The 22,334-nt window shown below is 36.5% G+C and overlaps 1 protein-coding gene across 2 annotated transcripts in view; it reads right to left on the minus strand.

Moving 5' to 3' along the window:
- Nucleotides 1-22,334, minus strand: part of brun (trafficking protein particle complex subunit brun) — a 101,814-nt gene that overhangs the window by 74,008 nt on the left and 5,472 nt on the right. For both annotated transcript variants that reach the window (XM_081756372.1, XM_081756370.1), the window contains exons 2-4: nt 8,747-8,881; nt 6,908-7,099; nt 1,351-2,415 (exon numbers count right to left, since the gene is read on the minus strand). In XM_081756372.1, the coding sequence (XP_081612498.1) occupies nt 1,351-2,415; nt 6,908-7,099; nt 8,747-8,867 (1,378 nt within the window). In that variant the 5' untranslated portion in view covers nt 8,868-8,881. The remainder of the gene's footprint in view (nt 1-1,350; nt 2,416-6,907; nt 7,100-8,746; nt 8,882-22,334) is intronic.

The following is a 22,334-nucleotide window of genomic DNA, read 5'->3' on the forward strand; positions in this document are numbered from 1 at the left end:
AATGGGCGACATTTCTGATTTCCTACGAGACATATTTACTTAATCAGTTTGTGGGCTCTGAAATATACTTTACAACATTTGGAGTATGTTTTTCACTGTTATTCCTCACTTCTTTACTTCATTTGCTAATTTTTTTCATTTAGGAGCCATGAATTCTGGAAGTGTTTATTGTTAATTTACTTAAACTCATTAATTTAATATGGATAATATAGCAACACAATTAAATTTGCAATATTCACGTTTAGATAACTCCGTACAACTAAAAGCTTAGACATTAACTGAGAGAGAAACATTGCCAGTGATACTGTAACAGCCCTAAACTCAACAAAAGTACTGTGTTGTCAGATCTGGAGGTCATAAAGTAATAAAACAAGAATTGAGTTGAGCTGATTTTGAGTTTAACGTCCCGTTCAGCAGCGAGGCTATTTGAGACGTAGACCTACTGATTAACGTGGAATCCGAACCACATGAGCTCCCGCCGGGAACCGAACCCGGGCCTCCCACGCCAAAGGCGCGTACGCTCACCGCATAGCCACGGAGGAGCTCAAAACAAGAATTGAGTTAGTATCGTAGTATCGAATGTCAGTTCTATTATACCTATTGTTCATTGTGAATAAAATACTCCAGAAACAAAACTTCTATTCTATTATATATATAACTAATAATTTGTGATATCATATATGAAAATTGAAAAAATAGCGCATTCTTAAGAGTTATAGCCAGCAGATAATTAAAAAGTAGCTCAAAAAGTAGCGTGTCGCCCAATTTGAAATTTTGACGCCGAGGGCACTTCAAAAATCGCCCAATCTAGCAACACTGCTCCACACACAATCTCCCAACAAAATGGCGTGCCATGTCACTACACAGGAATTGTGCCTGGGTTTTCGGGCAGTTTTCCCAGGCCTGTGGACTCATACGGGTAGCCATCCAATTTCGTAGATCCCTAGAAGTCGTGACCTTACGTCACTTAATTTTGTCTTTTGGTGATTTGTAAAAATCAAGTTTCTCGAACTCCAGTCCGTGATCTGTGAGATCGCATTTGTGCTGCTATCAACAATGTGACACCGGAAATGAACAATACGTCACGAGACGTAGAATACAGGTTCAACGTCTGTCGCACTATAAATGGTGCACATACTCAACTCTATTACATACGTAAAAGAAATTTCTCGACTTGTAGAACTAAGCTTTGAAGAAATATACTAGTTACGTCGGAAGTTCTGAGTTTTTCATTCACTGGACGTTTCAGCCGGACACATCGTATAACATAAGCGATCCTTTTATTTTCACGATTTATTACAAACATGCATTAAATTATATCTGTTCATAAATAAAAGCACCTTAACTTACCTCCTAACCACAGCCAATCATTAACTGATTTTAGAATGTCCACTGCTGATACATAATAATTAATGGCTTCACCTGGCAACCCTGCCTGTAACGACAGGTCTCCCAAATGCTTTTTCATTCGCCCTACACACTTTTTCCGATTAGTCCGCGAATCTAAATCTAAACCTACGAAGTCTTTTCTTTCAAACGGAGCATATATAAGAGACACACGTTCCACTTTCTCACGGCTACGTTCGAGCCGTTTCGATTCCAAAATCCAGAATAACGACTGCAGAAACTCTTGTAAATCCGATTCTAAATTTTCACACGTATCTACATTCGGATAGAACAATGCCCTAGTTTTGAAGTTCGATGGTGTTGTATACGGAGCAACATTTCCTAACGAAGACTGTTTTGAGCTGGGGGAGGACAGGGAACCGTTCGATATCGGTTCGGGAGTCACTGATTTCACACTTGGAGGGGGCGGAAGAACACCACCATTCACTGAACTCTCAGACGCACCACCACAATTGCTAGAACTATTTTCTGTTGACGGAACACTCGTGATCGTTTTCGCGGCATCCGCCGATGGAGAAAAGCTGTCCGTATTGCTACTGCTTGGAGTGGAATCGGGACTTTGTTCTCCACTTGATAAGGGTGACGTGGGGGCTCTATCACTAATAGGGGAACTACTATCACCACTTGACGAGCTACTAGTTATTCTTCCAGCTACGGAGTCTTCACAAAGCATCCTCTGGCCAGTCGTAGGTACCACAGGGATCTCTTCCACAAACAACTTATCACCGAGTTCTTCATTTGTATCTTGAGTGTCTGGAGGTACAGGTGGGGGCACTGTCTGCTCGTAGACGCCACTATCCGAGTCAACAGGTGGCAAGCTAGAAGGTCCGCTCCCCGACTCAGGGGAAAGATCTGGAGTAGAACCGGTGACAGGCGTGCAAGGTGTTCCATCAGGATACAGGCCAAATATTACACAACGTGAATCGAACAGCGTAGATGAGTATTTCACTTTGAGAGATTCATGAATGCGACACAGTTCATTTAATTCCTGCTGTGAATTGCATTTTCCTGAAAAATGAGAACAATTTATTAAAAGAAATGCTTAGAAGGTTTATATACAGAGATGTTTATTGAAAACCATGAAACCTTAGCGATTTTTTTTTAATGGATCAATTTGTCAATTAAAATGTCTTCACCAGTACATTTTGTAAACTTAATAATAAAATTGACTTCAGTATACTTATCATGTGAAAATTTTCAAAAACCATTCTGATCTTTTCGTCGGTCATGATGTACGTAGAAAAAAAAAAAAAAAAAACTAACGCCGAAAGAGCATTCCCACTCATAATAATCAAAATTAAATGAACAGATTTTAATAACTTCGTCATATAACGAAGTATAAAACGGAGTGTAAAAATACTTAAGTTTACGAATTTTTAGTGAACAATAAAATTAAGTAAATAACAGACGTGTTTGGACAAATTCCATAATAGAAAAGAGGACATACAGGAAAGTATAAAAGGTTTATGTTCAATCCACATTCGAGAAATTAACCGAGGGAAGACTATACAATCGAAACCATTTGTTAAGAATACAAGAAGGGCGTATCCGGTTGGAATGATGTTAACAGACTTTAGGGAAGATGGCTGAAATTCAACTTAAATGTAGAAAAGACTATGCAGATTCTATATTCCAAAAGCAAATTGTCCTTAAAAAAAAAAGCACGGAACACTAATGTCAATGGGAAATTAATTTTTAAAAAAAATATTTCTCCACTTCTGAAAAAAGTAAAAAAAAAAAAAGTAAAAAAAAAAATGGATGAAATTCAGCCCAAATGTAGAACAGACTATGGAGATTAGACATTCAAAAAATAAACTGTCCTAAAAATGGATAGAACATAGTAAAAACTCACGAAACATGAACATTAAAGTCAGTGGAAAATCAATGAAAAAAATGAGTTCGTTCAAATATCTGAAAAACTATAATAAGGAGATGGCTAGTTGAAAGCTTATTACGAAGATATAATGAAGAGCTTAAAAATGATGTATAGCACATAAAGTAAATATGGAGTGAATATTGCCAAAAGTCAAGTTGTTTGAATAAAATCGATAATAATGATAAAGTGTATGTATCTTCTTGGAATTACCCAGGGTCGTCCACCGGAGGTTACGTCCTTGAAATATCTCGCATCTGGATTTGGAATCTCCAGACTCGATTTAGCACGCAACCTGACTTTTGATCTAGTCACGTAACACAATCTGGTCCTTATGACAAACCGGAGAGGCCCTTTACACGAATAGGAAACTGAATAAGAAAGGCGAGCTTTATTTACCTCTAGATGGGTAACCGTTGAGTAATTCAACAAAAGTGGTAGGAAAATATCACGATGAATCCCAAAAAATTTAAGTTAAAACTCAGATTCAGGCAATTTTCTTGACATATTCTATACAGAGTTCACACTGGAATTCTAGCATTAATTTCCCTGACTCAAGTAAGTAAATTTTCCGTGACCTGTGACACGGTTAACACTATCATTTATGATTATGTTTTGAAAAAATTAACACTATCATTTATGATTATGTTTCGAAAAAAAATAATTTTTAAAATCGACCTCCACTATTTCTATAACCATCCAACGCTCTCCTTTTTATTTTGTAACTACAGTACAAGCTTAATTTCTGATTGTAAAGATTCATTATAAATCAAGCTGCCTGTATTTGGAGTACAATGAACACTAATATTAAGCAATAATTATACACTAATGAAATCTTCAATATTTCGGCATTCTAATTACATCCATATACGTGGGTCGTTCAATATATGTTTCCGTAAGCTGTAAAAAAAAAGCATTATTTTTTAAGATACATCTGTAAACTATACACAGATGAGTAGGTGGGTCTTTCCTTACCTCTCCATATAATCCCCATTAAAATTCAAGCACTTGTCTCACCGTTGCACTAATTTGTCCAAACCCTTTGCCAATAATCAGGGCTTCACTTTTTCATCTATTTCGAAACTTTCTCTTTGCAATGCAGACAAACCGGACAAAGGTGGAAGTAACTCGGCGCTAAATTGAGGCTGTACGGAGAGTGAGACAACCGATCCCACCTTTTTTTTTTTTTAATTCTGTCTTGCTTACGTGCTGAGCGGGGGTGGGCGTTATCGTCAAGAAGAGAACAGGTCGCTTATGTCGAACTGCGTTCCCCTGAAGAAGAGTTCAGATTCGACAGATGCGACCCAGCGGAATGTGAAGAGAGTGCTAAATAGCGGCTCTGGTTTTCTGCGAAGGGTTTGAGCATATTGGGTGCAGCGGTGAGACAAATGCCTGAATATCAATGAGGATTATGTGGAGAGGTGAGGAAGGACCCACCTATACATGTACGTATGGATTACAAATATATCAGGAGCTCCTCCGTGGCTAAGCGGTTAGCGTACGCGCCTCTGGCGTGGGAGACCCGGGTTCGATTCCCGGCGGGAGCTCATGTGGTTCGGATTCCACGTTAATCAGTAGGTCCACGTCTCATATAGCCTCGCTGCTGAACGGGACGTTAAACTCACAATCAATCAATCAATACAAATATATCAAAAAATAAATCTTTTTACAGACTAGGGAAACTTACATATTGAACGACCTACGTACATAAACAAGTAAACATATACCATAATTTAGCCTACCCCCTTTATCTACAACCAACAAATCTAACTTCATTAGGTTTATATAATTTGTTCTCCTTTCAAAGCTCCAAGTTTTAATCCTTTCGGCGTTCCTCAAGTTTCCTTTATTCCTAAAAGATACTTTTCTTTTTTCGCTTTCTTTCTTATCATCTTTCTTCTGAATCTGTCTTGCTTTTCGAGGCGTTCTTCATATGTTCCGTGCTGTAAGTGGCAATTCAATGAAACTTCACACAATGGAAAGCTGATAGACTAGGGTAAGGATAAAACTAGGGTCTCCCACTTACCGTATATATGGATACCGCCGAATGTGTTTACTAGTAATACAGACACTGGGGAGTGCAAGCAGAGCACAAGCTATGCTACATTGCATCTAGCCTGAGAAGTATGAGCACGGACCTCAAAACCGGGCGTTATCGTTCTAGAAAGCGCTTTCACTGCTAAATGTGACTAAATCAACCAAAACAGCTGACGTACGACTACTGAAACTAACTGGAGTGAGTGTAAAGTCGGGTATATGGGAACTGCTTACGAAGATCAGTTAAAGCAAAAAATATGGCAGAATGGTTAAAAAGGAGGCATTCTATTTGAGTGTGCACTTTCTGCACTTAAGCCACTTAAAAAAAAAAAAAAAAAAAAAAAAAGTCTTCATTTCAGGCTCACTAATCAAGGAGAATTGTAAAGTGTCACTTTAATATTAAAAATAATTTTCTAAATTAATATTAAGGTGAAACTTTACAATTCATCTAGATTACTGAGGTTCAAGTAAAGACAATTTTTCCAGGGAAAAAAATGGCTCAAGTACAGAAAATGATCATTAGTTTTTCTGGAATTTCTATTTAAATTTGTTTCCGATGATATACGTAGCAGTAACTCCTCTAGAGTATAGATATTAATGAAAGAGGAAACAACCGTTTTTTTAATATACAAGATCCTCTGTAAATGTGAATTCAACAACTCGCAAAGAGTGAAAAAAAAAAAAGTGATTCACTGGACCGAGACACACACACGGGACCTCCGATATACCGTACTGTGCCGATGCGTTAACTACTATGCCCGCAGACCGCTTCCTAGAACAGCCACTAACTCACTCACTCTCGAAGTCAGTGCTCTCCAATATCTATATGAAATTAGAACCGTTATATCAATATATGGACATAGAGATTGTCCAAGCACAGTAGTGGTCTGTGGTACAGTCCGCACCAAAAAACCTGCAACATGAGCATGTAAGTTTATTGTGAAACGACGAAGTCTTCTGCTCCGAACTAAGTGTGCTGGGGAGGACGCCGAAGTTTCTCCTGTCGTAATTCGTGTTACTTAGATGTTATGTTGATTCCCTGGGCTGTTAGGCGTAGTTTCACAATAAACTTACATGCTCATGTTGCAGGTTGTTTGCTGCGGACTGTACAACTCACGTGGTACGAGTGAAGAACACTGACCTTGAGAGTGAGTGGCTGTTCTGACGGCGGTCCCAGGTTCGAATCCCGGTCCAGTCAGTCAGTTTTCCACTCTTTTTGAGTTACTTTTCTAAGGTAGTCCAACATTTTTTTTAACGAGTCAGGTATGTAACTAGGTTATGGATTACTGACGAAGGAATCAGAGTTTGTTGAAATAATTTAATAATGATTCACTGAACCAGATACTAACAGGTGTAAGCTTACTAGGGTTGTGGGTCAACTTTATATTCTAATTTAAATTAGTCAATTCAAACTGACTTGATACAGCACTTGTTAAAATGTAACGTGGCCTGATCGAGCAAAGCTCAAACGGTGCTAACTACACGCTGTATTAAAGGAAGAGTGCCAAACACACGAGGAATATACCAAGGGTCCTTTCTAAAATCAACACATTACAAAAAATGTACCAATAGACCATGATTTATCCTTACCTACACATATGAGTCCAAGAACCTTACGATGAGTCTGGAAATCTCCCCAGTCATTATTTTCTACTGGATAGCTCTTGACATAGCGTGCCCACACTCCTCTTGTCACTCCCTGCGAATCATCCACCTTCACATGGTTCAGGCGAGAGATCCTCTCGAAAACCTTGTTGAAACTTTTCTGCCTTAATTGTTGTCCTACAAGAGATAAAGAAGCAATATCTAAGTTCCAACTTTATCAATAAATCCCATGTTCAACGCATTATCCCATTGCAGATAGTAATTAATTATCTTTGTTCACAAACTGAGAAATTTCAGTACACTACACGTCTCCAATAATCAAACTATTATTTCCCTACATGAACTCTTACAGTATTTTAGCTTTTCCACTCTGCAAATTAACTTTAATTGTAGCTGTACTTAAAGTTTACATTCAACAGAAACCAGCGCCATCTACAAATGAAATCAAATTACAGATAGTACAGACATACAATTAAAGTTGCGTATTCTGGCATTCCAAGCAAACACATGGGATGATTTAGAGAAACAAGAATGCTGCAATACAATGCAATGAAACGCGTGTGTTTGTGAATCAGAAACGAGGTAATGTTGTGAGATTCATGGACAGAGAGATTCAAGTACCAAAAGCATATGAACAAGAGTGACTTTGTTGGGAATGAAGAGATCAGGTTGAAAATCCGGACTCCACAGTTGAGAGATCAACGCACGTGTCATGACTTTCGTTTCCTGATTCTGCAATGAGATACATTCTACAATTAGTGAAGCTGAACATGCGCCTATAAATAATCATACATTTGAATGTTACGACCAGAAAATATAAGCAGTATAATTTAATGGAGGTTTCATGTACGAAAAGCACTTTGAGTTGTCCATATAAATTGGTGGCTTCTTGTTTCTTCCAGTGTTATATCTCCCAATTAAGTAACTTATTGCGAGAGCACACTCAGAAATATTACAGATCACATTACTCACAAATTTCAATTTCCTATTATCTATACCTTCCAGATCTTATGAAAATTTGTTTTTTCTTTTGAAGAGCTGAGACTTATGCACAAAAACTGGTTAAGAATTAGTACAATAAAAACTCCAATGAGTCAAACAAGCTTCATTTGTCAAACAAAAGAAGACAAAGACTGACTTCACGATTTCATAGCAAACTCTACAGTTACTTAAATATACCACAGCAGTACAAAGGACAAGGTATTTCTGCACTGCCTTGTTCTGTTTATACAATAGTAATAACAACCGGAACATAATCAGTCAACCAAACTCAGAGGCTCTCGGCGTGCAAATTTGGTACCTAACTGAGCTCGGCGATCTTTATTCCTTAGACCAGAGGTTCTCAACCTTTTCTGACTGACGGCACACTTTACTGAACGTACACTTGTTTGATATTTTTATTATAAATAATAATAATAATAATAATAATAATAATAATATATTATAATAGTGAATCCTATTACATTTTATAATGACTCTATGTAGCACTGAGCATTATTGCTACCGCGGGAGGTGTTGACCGGTACAATCTGTCTCGATTTTAACTAGTTATTATTAAATTCTTTATGATTTTTAAATTCTAAAATTTGGCGACACATCTTAGGGGACTGCGTGACACACCAGTGTGTCGTGACATATCGGTTGATAATCACTGCCTTAGACAATAGGCCACTTGCCCATCAAATTTCGCTCAGATCTGGCCAGCAGTTACCGAGAAATAAAGTACCCCCCCCCACACACACACACACATACACCTAGAGTAAAACTCTAAGTTCCCGTATACTTACGCTGAGTGATAATAGTAATAATGATAGAGGAACTTACCGATGTGCCTGACCAGCACGAGGAGCGCTTGATGGTCGTGAGCATTTTGCTGATAATCAGGATATGACATGGTAGTGTCTGGCGGTGGGCTGGACAGGATCACACTTACTGCGGATCTCATGAGGGAACCGGCTCCTGGAATAAAATAACCATTAATCAACTTTCTTTTATTTAAAAGGATGTAAACACAATAAATTTTAAAAGCAGTCAGATGGCGATACCAACTGACTTAAGCATAAGATATTTTTAAATAAATAAATTGGACTATGGTATGCAATTTTAATCAGAATTTTCACTGACTGAACCTATAGCTTATATTTATAAGTATTCGCAGAGCAAAGTACAAAGGTAGGTTTCAGATACCAATCAAAATTTGTAATGGATAAGTGAAGCAGGATGCAGTTCCGGTATCGTTTGTTTCCGGTGGGTTCCAGAGAAATGGAGGGTGTCATATATGGAACTTACAATGGATATAATAACTTAAGAAATTCAACTGACTAATGATTTCAAATATCTACTTTGATTAATCTTAATATATTTATATATATTTAATAGCTTACACACACACGCTTAAGGCGCTTGCAATGCTGAGGTGGGCGCTATTGGAAATCACAGAGTGCAAACCACCTTACACAATTACCTGTAAGCTGTTGAACTGTACATATATGGGGTGCTTCTGTGACAGTCACACTAATATTATTTATTATTTTTTCTACGTTACTACTATGTCAATTTTCTGCTTCTAAAAATGAGTTAACTGAACATTGGTCTTTCATTTATAAAGTGATATTTTACCTGCAATATTGCCATTTTTACGATAAGCTATTCTAAATCTTCACCGAATCAATTAGAAGCAGCTAAAAATACCCTTACATCACACATTTTTACTGTATCTTATTCTTACTCATTCAATAACACGGTTAGTGTGTCTCTTCTAAATTCGTACCGACGAAAGACAATTTATAATAAAGGCTTGACCGCCTACAGACAATCCCCTCTTCCTCTTGCTTTAAAAATCTCTCTACGCTCACCCACTTTTTTTTTTTTTTTTTTTTTTTTTTTGAATTTTAGTGAATATTTTAAAAGACAATGAAGAATATAAAATGTGTAGCCTAGTGAATGAGTCAGATAATATCTAAAATATAAAAAATATATTGAGTGAGCCAAGTAGTATCTACAAAACACTTTTAAATACACTAAGAACCGTTTCCAAACCTCTTCTTACAGACCAGAAATCTGGGTGCACAGTTTATGACGTCACAACGTATGGATACCCAAATATATATACCGTACTCCATATGAAACACTGTGAAGAAACAGCAACGTGTTTTTTTTTTAATAGAATTTTTGTAAATACTACCTCGGTTACTTTTTATATTCTTTTAGTTATTCAGCAAAATTCAAAAAAGTTTGACAGTTTAGCAAAGAGTCTTAACGCCGTGTGAGTGCGAATTATCACAAATCTGCACAGACAATGGGGAAAAAAATATAAATACAGGTAAGTTCTATTACTATACGAAATAACTGAACATTTAAATTAATTGATTTGGATTTAATGGTAGCGTCAGCAGCGTGGCTATTTGTTTCCGTCACAATTTACAGGATTGCCATAAATAAAATTAAAAAAGAAAAAAATATCACAATATAACGAAAATACTGTTTAAAAAGAGAAGTAAAAAAACTAAAAAAGAGGTTAAGTAGTAAATATATGAGAATATTATATATATATATATATATATATATAAAAGATAGACAAATACCAATGAATAATAAGAATAAATACTAACTAGCTGAACCTGCGCTCTTTACACAGCGCATCATTCACATACGAGCATGAATCTCCTTGTCATTCCTCACAACAACTATACATGTCCCTTTACAGACACAAGCGAAAGACGTTTTGATAAAAATCGGCAAGGGGTACCATGAGAGAGAGATTTTTTCGATTATATCTTCAATATCTGGCACCACTTGCAAGAATGAGCCTACTTCCGGTTTGAGTTTTTAATTCAAGATCACTGTTTTTGTTCTTCTTGCAAGCAGTATGTAATACACAAATACATTAAATACACAAATACATTAAATACACAATTAATTATAATGTCAGTGATATATGGAGCTCATTGGGCAAAACACTCCAAACAATAAAGATTTATCTTACACTGGAGAAATGGTTATCCTTCGTGTTGTTTTTAACCATTTGGGCATGAAAAAAACGCCTGAGAGAGATGCCACTCCTGTATACAACTTTGTTGTGTTGGAATATATAACTCAAAGGATATGATGCTTACTTTCTTAAATTTCAATACTGCCAGTGTACTCCTAAAAATGTAATAAAGAAATAACGGTCATGCTTTTTAAATATTCCATTAGAACTAGACAATCTACACAAAATTTGGAATCGAACAGTGAAAACGGCACATTTCTAGCACTTGTGGTTTTTGATATCTCATTGTCAAAAGGACTGGAGACAAACATATAAATCTAACATTTTAATATATAGACTAGCTGAAGCTGCGCTGTCTATTCAGCAGATCGTTCATCGTTCTATTATGGCCATCAATCTCCTTCCCACTGTGCATGTCTCCTTACTCACACAAGTAAAGGATAGGAGACTCACAAAGAAAGTGAATTGCTATGTATAGATGTTGGAGTGAGTTTGTAGCAAATTTGTGGAAGTAACACGATATGAAGTGGAAATATTTTTTTTTTCTAATAAATCCATATCCGTCCAATACTCTTTATTACGTCTCTTGAAGCCTTTGAAGTTGGAAGCATGCAACAGGTTTTGCCATTTAGATTTAAGTAAAGCGCCTGCAATGTCCGTCAATCCGCCATACATAACTTCTCTACTGGTTACCTAACATCGTAGTTTCGGTCTGCAAGAATGTTAATCTTATGGGCTCAAAACGGCCCCTAAAATGTTGAGTAGAACAATAACGACACGGTTTTTGGAAATTTGAATGAGAACTGGACGATCTACACAAAATTTGGAATCGACCAACGAAAACGGCACGTTTCTAGTACGTGTGGTTTCCGAAATCTCATTGTCGAAAGGATTGGGGACAAACATATAAACTTATCCATTTAATATATAGACTAGCAGCTGCCAAATGACTAAATCTGATCAGAGTTGCCAACCTCAGAAAACAAAATTATGAATTTTCGTTTCTAAAATTATTGTATATTACAAAAAAAAAAAAAAAAAATCATATATTCGCTGTGCACGTGATAATGGTAGAGACAAGCATAATACTACTAATAATATAGAATATATATAAAACTTATTTAGCAATCTTCAGTTTCCAACTTCAAATCGGCGTCACTGTCCTCATTTTTTATTTTTATCCTTTATTAACATTAGTGTACTTTGAACAACTACAATATTTCCATCCCCTCCTAAGCATAGTTGAATTTAAAGAATGGATGCAGGGTTGCTATTTGCCAATTCGCAAATCGTTATCGATTTATTTGATCAGAAATGACTGTTAGAAACCTTAGTATGTGTGTGTTTATTATTATTTAGTGCACATCTGCAATTTATTTGCTCACTCAAAGACTGTAAAAACGTGTGCGTTCTAATTACCGTATATATTATTAAGGCTTAAATGACCGTATATCTCGATAAATTATCGTATGGTTGGCAAACCTGGCTCTGACCCACTGCGACTCTGAGATTTTGTACACAGATGCCGTTTCGTGTACAAAAGGATCAATACCTTTCAGACTATCTGATATAGTGTTTTAGTGAATATGTCACTTTATAAATACAAACAGAAATGCATGTCTTTATATAAGCACGCGTAAGCTAGTTGTCATAAATGCAAAAATACCACCATTTACAAAATACGTGAGATTTAACTGGAAAATGTAAAATTTTGTTTCATTGGTGCGAAATTTGTCTCAGAAATATTAGGGGCACTGCAAGAGATTAATAACAAACCTCGTAAGAACGTGTATTTTTATGCTAGAACACACGAGAAGAACCAACACATTTTTATTGCTCCTTTCCTTTCCTTCCACCTCACACGAGGTTTTTTTTTTTTTTTCATTAAAGGCACAGATCTTGCATCCTTGATTGCCTATATCCGGAAAATTGAGATAATAATAATTAGTATTAAGTAGGTTGTTTAATTTTTAAGGTTGAATACTATATGACTGTTTTTTTTTTTTTCATTTATCCATCTGCTCTTGACTAAGTTCGCAGGGTTGTATAAGAATATCTAATAAGTTCCTTGATTTTTTTTTTTTTTTTTTTTTTTTATTACAAACTTAGATTGTTCTGAGTCATGAATTGGATGAGATGGCTTAATATATCAACATCTTTTGAATATAATATCATACTAATGTTAACTGGCAGAGTTTGCATATTTTTTACTAATTGTTGACAAAAAAAGATTTCTATTTTTATTAAAAAGTTCGCACTGAAATATCAAATGATTGATCGAACCATGATCTTTTTCACACCAACATAGATTATTCTCTCTCTTTTTTTTTAATTTGATGTAGTTTTATCGGAGTTAATATTGTACGAAGAAACATTCGGATGAGTAATATCGTTTTTTATCTTGACCATTTTTCTATGATATTGTATAACGGTTTATCGTTGATCTCCATTATTTCCCAATAGTGTTTTCCACGACCAAGTCTAATTTTGTTTTTTCATAAGTCTATTTTCCTTTTTTGTTGTTGTTTTACTATATATTTCAAATTATGAAATGAAAGTTTTATGTTGTATCTAATGCCAGTTGTAGTCGCTTTTCTTGATAGTTCATCCACTGATTCATTAAATTTTATGCCTACATGTCCCTTGGTATAAAGTAGATGGATTTGAAAATTCTTGTTTTCTTAGAGCGAAATAGCTAGATTTAATTAACATTATATTCCATGATGTAAAAGCAGACCATTTAGGATGATTTATGGCTGTTATAACACTTAAAGCATTGGTACATATGCATGCATTCTTTATCTGTAGCGTATTGATTAATAAGAAAGCTTGACGGATTCCAAACGCTTCTGCTTCAAATATTGACGTACTTTTTGGTAATTTGTATTGTTTTTCAATCTTGTACTTAGGAATGAGAACCGTAGCACCAACTGGGTAGTTTTGCTGTTTTGATCCATCGGTAAAGATGAATGTACAATCATCTGACAACTGGTCTTTATAATAATTCCATATGTTTTTATGTATGTTTGGTAATTTCTCTTTTGAATGAAATGGTATATAGTTAGGGATTATTGATGGAATTTTAATTAAATTTAATTTATACTGAAATGTAAATGGAATTATCGAAGGAACTTTAGAGATACTTGTCTTATATTGGTTGTATTCAATATACACATGAAATATCCAAGGAAGTCTGTTTTGATATGACGTGTTTTTCTTTGTATTTATTATTATTAATTTGTCCAAGTATTTGAATAATAGAGTCGAATTTTTGCCCATTCTTGAAAGTAAGTAATTAGCAGGAAGTTTATATATTTGAATTTTTTATTGCTCTAATCGTTGAATAAATTAACAACAATAGTTACAGAAATTTCGATTTAAGAGCAAACAATAAAATAAAAAATACAACAATGTTCCTTTATAACCATAGCAGCATTTTATTGATTTATTTTCATTTACCCTCATTGCTTACACTAACACTTTCTTTCAAATTTCCTTATTTTCTCATCTTCAACAATTCTCTACACACACATATTAGCATCCTTCTACTTTCTGTCCCCTTTTCTTCTGATAACTTTTTTGGTAAAGTATCGCAGCAAAATGTTGGGATTGAAAGAATACCAAAGGCTTTGCGTCGTGAAATACCAAGGAATTTGTTAGAATTCCTCCATCTTTCATCTCATCATCATCCACTAGCAAGTTACTTGATAAAGTATCGCAGCAAAGCCTTTGGCATTAAAAGGAATTCCAAAAGGGTTTGCTAAGTGAAATATCAAGGAATTTGCTAGAATCTGGTTCTCCGACGTAAGATCGTATGGTGCATATAATCTTACGTCCCTCTCCAGTCAAAAGTAGGCCCTCACAGAGATAGGGACCTTGACGAGGCTGTGGCGCTTTCAACCAACATCTGCCTGCACCAACCTTGCTACTTTGTTTTCGACGAAAAATAATATCTTGTTCTTTTCTTTGCAGGAGAACAGAAATTCAGAGATATTTTAAAGATCATTACTCGTGGAAGGCACAAGCAAAATATAGAACAGTCCTGTTTGAAAGTTATGGAATAAGAACAACATCGTAAGGTATCTCTGAAGACACAGTGGCAATAAAAATCCAACATCTAAAACTCCAGAAGATTGAAGAATGAATACAAGGAACAATTTGTGACGACAATAAAATAGAGGTGCTTGAAAGGCGTTTAGAAGTGTCCAGCTCATTAATTTGGTGCTATGATGTAGTGCGTACAACTTAGCCAGTTAGCAGATGGAAACTGAAGTGCTTGAAGAATACAGACTTATTCACTCAGTCTGATAGTTGGATTATATTCATGAGTGGCTGATTTTGAGACGCAAAAGAAAAATGTGCTCAATTATCGAGAGACTGGAGCTTAATCCTCTAATGATACCGTCGACTGCAGTGACTCATTGCAAGTAAAATAAGAGTAGTCTTCAGGTTGGCTCAGAAAGTATTTTGTTCCTTCCTTTCAAAATCAATAGTTGATATAGGAGGGAAATGCACTACGAAGAATTTACAAAAAAAGGAAGGATCATTTTTCCGATTCTAAAGAATAAGGAAAAGCATACAAGTTCTCACTCAAGCAGAAGTGTTGACTACAAAGAAAAACAAAGAACTTTCATGGAAATCAAAATCATTACATTCCGCGAATTTATCGTATTAAAGAGTTATTTGAGCAATGATTCTCAAAATTTACCAAAGTTCTTCCCCGAGACACAATATATTATAAAGGTAACCAAGAAAGTTCTGTCACTTTTTTCACCAACTACCTTCGAACATCGATATATCACCTAAGACGTACCTGGAAGATCAAAAATGGTCCCCAGCAGCATCGACGACCTTCCACTAACGTTCTAGAAGGGCATGGATTCCTTCGCAGTAGAACTTGGTGGGTCGTGAAGTGAAGGTATCAAGTGCATTTTGCACTTCTACAAGGGATCTGAACCGTCGTCTTCTAAGGTGATTTTTCAAGGAATGGAACAGGTGATAGACGGTGCAGTGTCCGAGGAATATGACGGATGCAAGTGTTTCCCATCCATGGGATAGAATGGTGTCCCGGGTCATCCTAGCCACGTGGGGCTTAGCGCTGTCCTGTAACAGAAGGACCCCTTTGCGAGGGTGCCGGTTCCAGAGTTTTGACTTTTTCGTGAACACGGCTCAACTGCTGACAGTACACAGCTGCACTGAAGCTCTGACCAGCTGGTAGCAGTTCCCCATCTACGATGCCGCGAGCAGTCCGCCAAAAACATAGGAGGACTTTCTTCTGGTGCAATGCTGGTTTCGGCTGTTTTGGAACCGGTTGATGGGATGCTAACCAATGGTGACGGCGCCGTGGAGCCTCGTACAGGACCACTTCTCATCATATGTCAACACTCTGTCCAGAAATGGCTAAATGGCTCCTTTCTCAGAAGAGAGAGCAAACAAACACAGGTGTCTGCTCGCGTTGCCTTCTGGCCTGGGGTCAAATCATGTGGGACCCATGGACCCAATTTGTAGTGCTTCCCAAGTTGGAGGTGGTGCCGAATGGTTTCTCCGCTCACAATGAATTGTAATCCAAGTTCCTCACATATCTAGCCACTATTCGCCTCAATTCATGCCTGAAGATCTCCCTTTTGTACATGTGTTGATCTTTTGTGGTGCGTCTTCGAGTGTTTCGTCACCGTCCTTAAACTTGTTAAACCATCACACCTTAGAAATCTCAGAGTTAATATTTTAATCAAGTACTAGCTGAACCTGCGCTGTCTACTCAGTACAACGTTCTGTTATGACCATGAATCTCCTTCCCACTGTGCATGTCTCCTTACTCACACAAGTAAAGGATAGGAGACTCACAAAGAAAGTAAACTGTTACCGGTATGTATAGATGTTGGAGTGATTTTGTAGCAAATTTGTAGAAGTAACACGATATCAAGTGGAAATATTTTTTTCTAATAAATCCATATCCGCCCTCATTACATCTCTTGAGGCCTTTGAAGTTGCCAGCATGCAACAGATTTTGCCATTCAGATTTAAGCAACGCGCCTCCAATGTCCGTCTACCCGCCATACGTAACTTCTCTACTGGTTGCCTAACACCATAGTTTCGGCCTGCAACAATGTTAATCTTATGGGCTCAAGACGGCCTTTAAAATGTTGAACAGAACAATAACGACACGGTTTTTCAAATTTTGAATGGGAACTGGACAATCTACAAAAAAATTGGAATCGACCAGCGAAAACGGGACGTTTCTAGCACGTGTGGTTTTCGAGATCTCATTGTCGAAAGAATTCGGCACAAACATACAAACCTAGAATGTTAATATATAGACTAGTTGAACCTGCGCTCTCTACACAGGGTATCAATCACATATGAGCATGAATCTCCTTGTCGTTCCTCACAACATATGTACATGTGCCTTTACGGGCACAAGTGAAAGACATCTTGATAAAAATCGGCAAGGGGTACCATAAAGGGTTAATTTTTTCTATTATTTTTTTTCAATATCTCGCACCGTTTGCAAGATTTGAGCCTACTTCCGGTTGAAGTTTCTAATTCATGTATGATCACAGTTTTATTTCTTTTTGCATCCAGTATGTAATAAGCAAATACATCACATACACAATTAATTATAATGTCAGTGATATATGGTGTTCATTCGGCAAAACGCTCCAAATAATAAATTAAAAAAAAAAATGGCCATGAAACAAACCCTCAGAGATATGCAACCCTTATATACAACCGTGTTGTGTTGGAATGTATAGCTCACAGGATATGATGCTTTACATTTTTAAAATTTCAACGCTTCCAGTGCACCTCTAAAAAATGTAATAAAGAAATAACGGCGACGTTTTTTTTAAAAAAAATATATTGAATTAGAAGAGGACAATCTACACAAAATTTAAAATCGATTAGGAAAACGGCATATTTCTAGCATTTGTGGTTTTCGAGATTTCATTGTAGAAAAAGATTGGAGACTAACAAATAAACTTTTCTTTGGAGATAAACATATAAACCTAACATTTTAATATACAGATAATGGTAACAATAGAGAAAATATATAAGAATAACAATACGCAGTGAAAAAACAATAAAAAGTCAGAACAAAAGATAAAAATGCAGCAACAATAAATACAGAGGGAAAAGGCAAGAAAAAAAGCTCAAAAAACATGAGGATACACAAGACAGGAGACGCTCAACAATAGGAACATCATTGCTCAATACACGATCAAGTGTAAGTGACACTCCTCAACATTTAAAACATTAATAAAGCCATTTAAAAGTATTCTTTACTCCAACAAGAATAACTACTTAATGTGCCTTTTCCTACTATTATTGAATGTGTTACAATCGCTTTAAAAATTTAAATAAAATACAGTGGACTTGTTTGATCGTATATATATATTTTCCTTGAAAACTGTATTGAAAACAGTGGTTTAAAAATTCGCAAAATCGTAGGAAAATTCAACTTGTAACCCTCCTCTGGATAATTCGAAGTAATAACAGCACAACAATTTTAAAAATGAAATCCTCAAGTTTTACGTGCCGGTTAGGCTACAGGAGACGGTGATGATGAGAAATAAATGAAATGATGGAATGAAGAAAGTGGGAGAAAACGGGAGAACCCCGAGAAAACACACGCAAACGGTGTTTGTCCAGCACAAAGTTCACTTGACGCGAGCTGGGATCGAACCAGGGATCCCATTACAGCAGACGCCAACGCTCTACTAGTGAGCCACCGCGGCCCCACACAACAATTTTTAGTGCTGGATATATTGTAATGATGACATGAAGTGTGAACGTGAAATAAAACCTAAAATAGGAATGGTGAAAGAAGTCTTTACGAGGAAGAAAAGTCTGTTTTGTGGGAACCTGAATAGAGTTGAAATAAAAAACTCATAAAATGCTACATGTGGAGTATTGTACTGTGTGGGGCAGAAACATGGACATTACGCAAAATTAATGAAAAACGACTCGAAACTTTCGAAATGAGAGTTTCCTAGAACTGGTAAGAAAGAAAAGACCATTTTTAAATATTATTAAGAAGTGGAATAGAAACTGGTTCGGACATTGACTAAGAACGAACTGTATCATGAGGGACGTGCTATAGGGTATGACGCCAGGAAAGAAGGAGAGTGCGAAGGAACTACAATTAATGAACGATATCAAAACAGAAAAATCGTACGTGAAGACGAAGTGATTAGCTGAAGACCGTGGAGCATAGAAGCGTCTGTTGCGGCCAGTAATGGTCAAATACCTATGATGATGATGGATATTACAAAAAAAGATGAACGCAGTTTTCAACTGGCTTTGAGTTATCTAGAGGCGGAAACAGAGACATTACAACATAATCCATCTGGCGATGATAAAGAAGGTGAAAATGAGATAGAGGATGACATCAAAAAACAGTGTATGCCAGCCAAACTAGCCTTAAAGCTTCTGAAATGGATGAAAATGTAAGACTTCTGAATGTCAACCGTACGTTATTAATGATGCATTTCATTCAGTAAATAAATCCAAAAATTCTGTTGACCGTATAAAAACCATTAAAACAAAGCATAGATCACGTAATTCTTAGAATGAGAACAAATAATTGATGTTGTTAGTTGTGTAGTTAAATATGTATTCCATGACATATGTTCCTCATTCATGACATTCTTGTGAGATGCCATCATCTACAGCTAAATGTTTGTGTCGTCATTGTCTGCTGGGTGGCGGGTCAAGACGGCAATCGAGAAAACGAACGTACTGACACAGCTGCCAGGCACGCCACCTTGGCCGAAATTTTATTGGAGCACAGATTTTCCTCGACAAAGTTCTAGATTACTGATTCCCCTTCCCATTGAGTTGTATTAAAGATAGAAAATAACGTGCCCTGTGGAGTTTTAACCCGCCTTCAGTCGCTAACGTTCGCTCGGCAATACTGTGTAAATTAAATATATATAAACTCTAGTACAGAAACCAACCCAACTAGTAATATACATGAGGGACCAGTAATCTAGAACCTTCTGGTTTTTCTTGCTCCCACGGAGTATTCGGCACATTATTGTCGAATGTCCTGAATATTGCGAACTCAGGTAGCGTCACTTACACTTGATCGTACATTGGGCAACGGTATTGGTCTGGTTGAGCTTTTTCTCGTGTATTTATTACTGCTGCACTTTTATTTTCAACTAACTAAGTTCGTTACTGAATTTTGTATGTCTGCGTGTGTATGTGTATGTCTTTTATTTGCGAATTTTTCAATTTTAAACCCTCCATTCAAAAACAAACTGAAAGAAGTAATAAAATTTTTTCGTGCCACTCTTACCGTTCCCGAGATATTGGCCAAGAAAGTTCCGATTTCGGGAGAAATTAAGGAGCCATATCTCGCGAACCGTAAGTCATAAAGAGTAATCGGTCGATATTTTGCGAATTTTTCAATTTTGAGCATGTGTCTTCGTAAAACAACGTATCGTAGAACGTTTTAACAGAACTCTTAAACGAAACATGTGGAAAAAATTAAGTACTCAAGGAAATTATAAATGGATAGATATATTACAAGAATTGTTTAATGAGTTTAATAATAAAGTACATCCTAGTACAATTGATATAAAGCCTGTACAAGTTAATAAGAAAAATTAATTCTCTTTACGTCCGTGGAGCATTCTCAAATGGTTCTATTCTAACTTTTTTTATTATCTTTTCACTATTTATTGTTTTCTTATATATTTTCTTTATTGTTACCATTACTATAATTTATTGTGATTGTTCTGTTTTTACTATTTATTGTTATATATTTGTTATTCTCACATTTATCTTCTTTTGGTCTTTTATTTTTCTTTTTCAGCAGTATTTGTTATATTTTGATATGCTGTTTTTATTTACAGCATGAGTTTTGATCGTGACGGGGACAAATAGACGCGGTTGCTGACGTTCCCTCAATCAATCCATGACATACGTGCTTTAATTTAGGTGTGAGTAAATGTACAGGGTTTTCATAAAGTCTGGACGGATTTAATTCGCTTATAATTTTCATAAAAATGCTCATAATGAAATCAAATAAAGTGCAAACGGTAGCGGAAGGATTAAATTTTTAGTTGGCAACAGTGTCAGATAAGCGGCAACTCTGAACACGATGAGAGAGGGAGAGGAAGGGCAAGGGCCAGTTTCTTACCAAATTCCATCCATTGTTGTTTTCATTGTTGTTTCAATGTTGACTGTTAAAAGTAAGATGTAAGCTGTATTGGTGTAGAAATAAATAAATGAAAAACTCCTCTAGGAAGACTAATTTTTTTTACCGTATCAAAGATGGCGTCGGTGAAAGAGGTAAGTTAAGTTGAGTTTAACGTCCCGTTCAGCAGCGAGGCTATATGAGACGTGGACCTACTGATTAACGTGGAATCCGAACCACATGAGCTCCCGCCGGGAATCGAACCCGCGTCTCCCACGCCATAGGCGCGTACGCTAACCGCTTAGCCACGAAGGAGCGCGTCGGTAAAAGAGAAAGCGCAATGTGTTCTGTGGTACTCAGAGCTAAAATCGCCAATTCTGGTGTGTCGAAAGTTCACCAAAGAGTTCAAAAAGCCGGCACCGACTGAGAGTGCAATCCGAAAGTGGCATGCTAAGTTCTTGGAGACAGGAAGCGTCCTGGACCGTCCTCGAAGTGGGAGGCCGCCAACATCGCCTGCAACAGTGAGCAGGGTAAGGGAAAGCATCATCAACAGCTCACAGAAGTGGACGTAAATGGCGCCCAGTTGGAGGTGTGGCGGTGAATGAACTGAGTTAGTGCAGATTACAGGTAAAAATTTAATGCTTCCGCTACCGTTTGCACTTTATTTGATTTCATTATCAGCATTTTTATGAAAATTATAAGCAAATTAAATCCGTCCAGACTTTATGAAAACCCTGTAGTTTGTTTGTTGTATTCGAACATACAAATAATATGCTGCTTTAAAGACAAAGTCTGCTGCATAGGGTATTTTGTATAAATTAAAAGACAAATTCTGACCAAAGCATATATTAACAAATAAATAATAGCGTTACAGTTTCGGCAAATTAACTTCGCCTTCATCAGACACATTAACGTCTGTCAGATAATGTCAATTACATGTCAGATAATGTGTCTGATGAAGGCAAAGTTAATTTGCCGAAATTGTAACGCTATTATTTATTTGTTAATATATGCTTTGGTCAGAATTTATCTTTTAATTTATACAAGAAGTTCCAAAGCTACAATGAGTAGTATTCAGGGTATTTTGGTGGAAGTATTATTAACCTTTAAACGACGGAGGGATTTAAATGCCGCAGCCCCTTTTATACGGCGCCATTTACAGCGTTTTCGTAAGAGTTTACAAACAAATCCATATCTTCACCCCTATTTATCCTAGGATCATGGTTCATACCTCATTCTCTTCAGAATGGAGCTGGCTTTCAAATGGTACCACTTGCATG

This window comes from Thermobia domestica, chromosome 4 (genome assembly GCF_964235325.1).
Source record: "Thermobia domestica chromosome 4, izTheDome1.hap1.1, whole genome shotgun sequence".
Taxonomy (NCBI): domain Eukaryota; kingdom Metazoa; phylum Arthropoda; class Insecta; order Zygentoma; family Lepismatidae; genus Thermobia; species Thermobia domestica.